Source organism: Dermacentor silvarum, chromosome 1 (genome assembly GCF_013339745.2).
Source record: "Dermacentor silvarum isolate Dsil-2018 chromosome 1, BIME_Dsil_1.4, whole genome shotgun sequence".
Taxonomy (NCBI): Eukaryota; Metazoa; Arthropoda; class Arachnida; order Ixodida; family Ixodidae; genus Dermacentor; species Dermacentor silvarum.
Window position 1 is genome coordinate 2,802,356 of NC_051154.1, and position 6,000 is coordinate 2,808,355.

The 6,000-nt window shown below is 51.7% G+C and overlaps 1 protein-coding gene across 1 annotated transcript in view; it reads left to right on the forward strand.

The window, feature by feature from the left end:
• LOC119456144 (zinc finger and SCAN domain-containing protein 10) overlaps positions 1 to 5,793 on the forward strand; it is a 48,515-nt gene extending 42,722 nt beyond the window's left edge. Inside the window, exon 2 of the mRNA XM_049664652.1 lies at positions 5,224 to 5,793. Within this exon, the coding sequence (XP_049520609.1) occupies positions 5,224 to 5,249 (26 nt within the window). The 3' untranslated portion in view covers positions 5,250 to 5,793. The remainder of the gene's footprint in view (positions 1 to 5,223) is intronic.
• The last annotated feature ends 207 nt before the right edge of the window (positions 5,794 to 6,000 follow it).

The following is a 6,000-nucleotide window of genomic DNA, read 5'->3' on the forward strand; positions in this document are numbered from 1 at the left end:
CGTCTCGCATCGTCGCGTTGCTACTTCCAAAACGGCATTATTAAGACCAGTTACTGACTGACGAAGCAAAATCGCGCCTCAAAAACGTCTCCGCAGGGCGCGATCGAAGTTTTCCTCGGATTTCCTCTGGTAGCGCGTTAGCTGTCGTCTGCCACGGCAGGCCCGACGCAGGCGGCGCCACTGTCGATGTCGCGCCTCGATCGCGCTGGTCGCGCCGAGCGCGATAGTGGAACGGAGGAGGAGGGAAGTGGATGGCGCTACTTTTATAAATATAGGGGCTTTAGAGGGTGGTCGGTGCACGCGCCCTCTCTCGCGCGTGCATCGAGGCAACTTACATCGAGGCACTAGTCGTGTGACCGCGGATAACTTGTGTAGTACACCTCCAAGTCGTTATTTAAGGAAATAAAGTGAACAGCACAGCTAACAAAAACGTCGCCAGCGCAAGGCGTCAGAAAGGATCGGATTGGATTCGGAATGCAACCTCCCTGGCTAACACGTGGCGTTCACCAAGTCGACGCTTCATTTTTCACGAGCTAAAATGGACCGGTAACGCATTACAAGCTGCCGTCTGATACGTCATGAACGAATAAGTTATATATATATATATATATATATATATATATATATATATATATATATATATTCGTCTTACTTTGCAAAAGTGACAAAACGGTTTTTTATTTTGTTTCACTACGCTGAATTTGGCCAGAGGGCGCTGCAACTACGGAAGGTCCGCTCCGCTACGTTAAACGCACAACTAAAACGTGTAAATCGCCCGTCGCTACGCTGTGGCTTAGCGGGGCAGCTCGGAGCGGAGCGGACCGTAAAGACGTTTAACTAAAACTCTACTGTCGCACTCTGTTCGCGCAGCTAATCAGACCGCTAAGCACGACTGTGTTGGAACGCGAGCGATTTGGCACTTGCGTTGCGGGCTGTAATTACCGATTCGCAAGGGCGCACAAGCGGGCAACACAAGGAAGAGCAGGGAGCGCGCTTATAGCTGCTAGCAGACAAACCGGAAGTCGTAGGTTCTTGTTCGACCAATGGGCATCGTCCCCGACGCTGACATCACCAGATTCACCTTGCTGACATCGTGACGACCGCTGGGGATACCGGAAAGGCCAGAAGAGGAAGACGGCATTTTTTTTGTGTGTGTGTGGCGCGCCCGCGGCGCGTAGCGCTGCAGCGTTTGGCATCGTTCATCGTGACGGCATTCTGAACTCGATGCGCTTGTTTAAAAAAAAATGTCACAGTTTCGCCCTAAGGGCGAAGCAATGAATGCGATCGCAACACAGCAATGTCATACGAAGTAAGGTGAGCGGCTTTGGTAGCAATATGAATTGTAGTAAACATGAGCTGATTAAGTAAGCAGGTGTGCTGCGGCGTACGTAGACCGACATGAAGAGAGACTCGATGACCACGAGAAGGCGCGTGTGAAATGGTGGTGTTGATGAGAAGCGCTTCCCGTGGGCAGCGCGTGCGAAGGGACACACCTGTAGTGCTGCACTGCCGATCCGGGCAGCATTGCATGTGTAGCGTGCGTTGGAAAATGTGGCCCGACGATTACTAACTGGATGAAGAAGCGTGGTGTGAGCGGGCATAAACAAGCATGAATAGATCACACTGAATGACTGCAGACGACTGTCAAAACGCTGGCAGCGAGCCCATACGCCGCAGCGGGCGAAGGTACGTGCGGTCTACGCTTCAACGGAAACTGAGCGGCGAATGCACGGCGCATAAAGGTCAGAGCCGTGTGGAGATTAGAGACGGTGCCGGCGAGCGACGAGCGCGGTTGTTGGCAGAGTAGAAGTGCCCCCCCCCCCCCCCGCGCTCCCTCCGGCGCTGGCTTCCCGCTTCCTTGCTTGCGCGTGGGTGATTGAGTGCGTTCGCTCTCCGTGATAGCGCGCGTCCCGCACGCTTCCGCTCGGGCATACGGCGCGCGGCGAAGATTTTATCTATAGGGAACCTGACGGCGACGACGACGGCGACGGCAGAAATCCGGTTGAAGTGTCGATATAATTGCTATCGCAATAAAAAAATTACTCTATCTCCCGCTAAAGGGAACCATGTGTGGATGCGAAGCAGCGGGGAGATGGTTAGCTTGATCGGGAGATGGTTTCGCGGCCGAGCGCTCATCGCGGCGCTGCACAGGAGAATGAGGCGCGCGCGCTCCGTCATTTTCATACCGCGGAACTACCATGGCGCCCCCAGCGGAGTATGCAGCTGTCGCACCACCTGTCGAGCGCGCCGCTCCGGATTCCTAGAGGATAGAAAGGGGGGAGCGTAGGAGAGGAGAGAGGGGGAGGGGACGCGCAAGCGCTGTGGGGGTGTGGGACGCGGGCGCCGCTCCGTACAGGATTCCTAGAGGAGATAAAGGGGGGGCGTAGGACAGGAGAGAGAGGGGGAGGGGATGCGCAAGCGCTGTGGGGGTGTGGGACGCGGGCGCCGCTCCGTACAGGATTCCTAGAGGAGAAAAAGGGGGGGGGGCGTAGGACAGGAGAGAGATGGGGAGGGGACGCGCATGTGCTGTGGGGGTGTGGGACGCGGGACAACAGACAGAGCCGCCGGCAAGAAATGCTTGGCATTTAATATCTGAGGTGGTTTAGGGGCCCTTTAAGTGCGCATGCATGCTGTCATCCTTGAGCGCGCATGGAGGAGAACGCGGCGCGCCGGCCTCAGTGATGTCTGTTCAGTGGCCGGCCTTGAGGAAACCCTGGCGCGGCGCTGATTATGTGTTCAGTGTAGCGCGGGAGTCGCCACGCGCGGCGGATACGCCGGCGTTGACGCTCATGTAGTCTAGCGTCTGGCACAGTCTGCCCGACCGGTGGCGTTCGGCGTGCTTTGGCGCGACCGGCGTGGCAATAGAACATGTCCCGATGAAGCCGCAAGACCGGATGGCACGCGCGCTAGCTTGCCTGGCCGCTAGCATGCTGGCCTACAGTTCGGTTGCCCTAAAAGAGCGTGCGGAGTTGGCGCCTTATACGAGAGGACGGAGATTCTGGTGTCGCCGGCGGCACGTTTCCGACTTTGCCGGCCGCTACCTGGCACGCTAAACAAAGCTTCTGTTGTAACGGCAACATGCCGCCGCGTCGAAAGACAGCGGTCGATGCTGTAGGTAGGAACATGTAGGAAACGCGCCGAGGCAGCGCGGGTTCAACGGGCCAATCAGACACGCGGGAAGCATGCTCAAGCCACGCCGAGGAGATGTCGCCCAAATGCGTGCCCACCAGGAGGCGCGGGAGCAGCGTTTGGAGGCGCAAGAAAGTCGCCCGGCGTAGCTGCCCAGACTTCTGAAGCAGGACAAACAAGGAGACCCAATGGTCATCGTCGTGATTGTTCGTGAAAAACCATTTGATTGAGATGCTAATTAAGTGAAAATTAAACATGAGACAGAATAGAGACACATGATTAATATTTAATCATCCAATCGTTTCAATAACCATGTACGTCTTCTTTAGCGTCTACATTGGTAGACACTTTCCTTTTTATTAATTTAATATTGTGACATCTTGTGTCTCTTACACCACCGCTCTTACACCCAATAAGAGGCGAAGAATGATATCACTATAATTTCAAGGTTCAATCGCTATGTGCCCTGTTCTGGAAGCGATCAGGAAGACGAGGAGATCAGGAAAATTCGCCTGGAGTGTTCATAGAAATGCTAACACAATAAAAAAAATCAGTAAACGGTCCTAAGCTTTCCTTGTTTGCATGTTCTGTTGGCTTTATATTTTTGTTGTCCTAACAAAAATGGGGCCCATTGGTACCCCTTCTTGTCCTTCATTACATAGCGATGACCTCGACTACATGAGTTTTGACGTCTTCAGGTACCATATAAGGATTTATTGGATTGTCGCCTTCTCCCAAGTTCTCGTATTACGTGAGGCCTGTGGCAGAAAAGGATGTTTTACATCCACCGGCATGCCATGAGTGGTGGCGCTGGATACACACCCACGGTTACGTCTAGTAATCATACGCTAAAACCCAAGATTGTGGTTGGAAAAATCACGCCGCGGTAGCTTGACTGACAAAAGTATCGCATGCATAATGCGAAGATGCATGTCAGGTTCCTACCTGCGGTAATTTGTTTCGTCCACATTGAATTCCCTGTACTTTTTCATTTTTTTCCACGTCTCAATGAAAGGAATATACGAGTAAATTGCCCTATGCTTTCCTATGTTTCATTGTCTGTTGGACAATTTCCTAGCCAGCGTTGAAAATGTCAGAGCACGTGATTCGCGGCCCATGGCCTGCAAGGGGGACAACGCTGTTCCTGCACGAGACGAGTGGCTTCCTCACCCATCCCACTGGAGCTCTGCTCAATGAAATGTCTCTCTCCATATGGTTGGCAAAACCTAACGCTTCCCCGTCTCGTCGTTCATATACACCCATTGTTATATACGCGCTAAAGCAAACCATCTTACTACAGCAGTTTGACAAACTAGTGAGCGCACTTCTTGCTTGCGTAATCAAGCGAAAAATTGCGACCTATATTGTCGGCTCGTGGAGACCTCTAAAGCACACATACCTAATAATTTATACTAGGGCAATATATTCAACGGCTTCTTTGATGTCAAGTGCCTCATGTTGGGTCAACGCCATTCTTTGGACCGTTGGTATGGACCAGGGGCCAGTACACATTCTTGGACAGTCCTTCAGATGATTAGGTTTGTGGCATAATGACATAAATGGTATGGAATCCTCAAAGGTATTTAAATACGAGTCGTACTTCGCTTTGCATACAACTACCATAAACATTGATCATGCATATCGCTTTCACATCGCATTGTATGATACACCGTGCATCGACCCCGTAACACCGCCGCGTCGAGGTTTCACACAGCGCGCCCTCCTGATTTGGCGTTTGTATTTCGAGCTACCTTCTGAATGTTGTAGTGTATAAACATTACATGATAATAAGGTTGTGACATGTGCGGTGCATAATCATAAACATTGCATGCGATCAGAATTTGCATAGCATGAAAATAAACACAATTCTAAGGATCGCATTTAGCTGCATGACATTCAGTATTGTACGACGAACACTAGTCAGAGGAAGGGGATACATGGGCGAAACGAAACGAGCTAGCTCGTTTGATTTGGCGAAGACCGCTTCAATAAAGCTTCGCTTCGTAAAGCTTGCAACACGTGCTTTCAATTTGCATATTCTTTTTCGTTTCACGAAGTGGATCTTCCCAAGTGATTCGTAGCTCTTTTTCGCAGGCCCGCCCAAGGAGCCCGGCCGCTGAAGGATCTCCCGCTGTGATAGCGCCCAAGAATAGCGACCATCGCTCCATTTGCTGCTATTCTGGCCGAGCGCGGCTACCGACCGGACCTCGATCGGGTGCAGCCCCGCAGTACAAACCTCCGCCTGTGTGTGCCAAAAACAGACGGCGGGCTACACACTTGCTCAACGCCCTGGCGGACTCCCATATAGAGCCCTGTGATCAGCCGCCTCAACACATTCCCCGCCAAATCTATTTATGAGAGTGCTTATTTATGGCCATTTGGGCAACACGTGGTGGTATTTCACCGACTACTGTTCACCACTGATCTTGGTCCAATGTAATGCGCACAAATGTCACTTTGAGCGCATCGCCGAGTGGCCTTGTTTTTATGTGCAGCGATGTCCAAATGCATCTCAACACAAGTGATGTGCCTTACATATTTGTCCGTTAAAGTTTCCGCAGCATTTCCTTCGAAAGAATGTTTTACTGGGCAGCTGTCATAATGGTTTGATGCACTGCCCTTTTAGGACCCTTTTACTTTACAATAAATAACTTGGTGGACGAAGTCTGTCTCTTCTCTGCATCGATCGGTGCCTGCTTTGAGGGCTTTGTGTGAGTCGCGACTGTTTGAGCGCTGGCCATGAGGCATCGCTTTCCACAAACACCCGGAAACTAAGTGTTGAACAGAACCTTATAGTAGTTAACAGGAAGAATAAGTGTCGTGGGCAGGTAACCTGGCAATGCGGAAACAGGCAGTCTTGTGTTGACTACG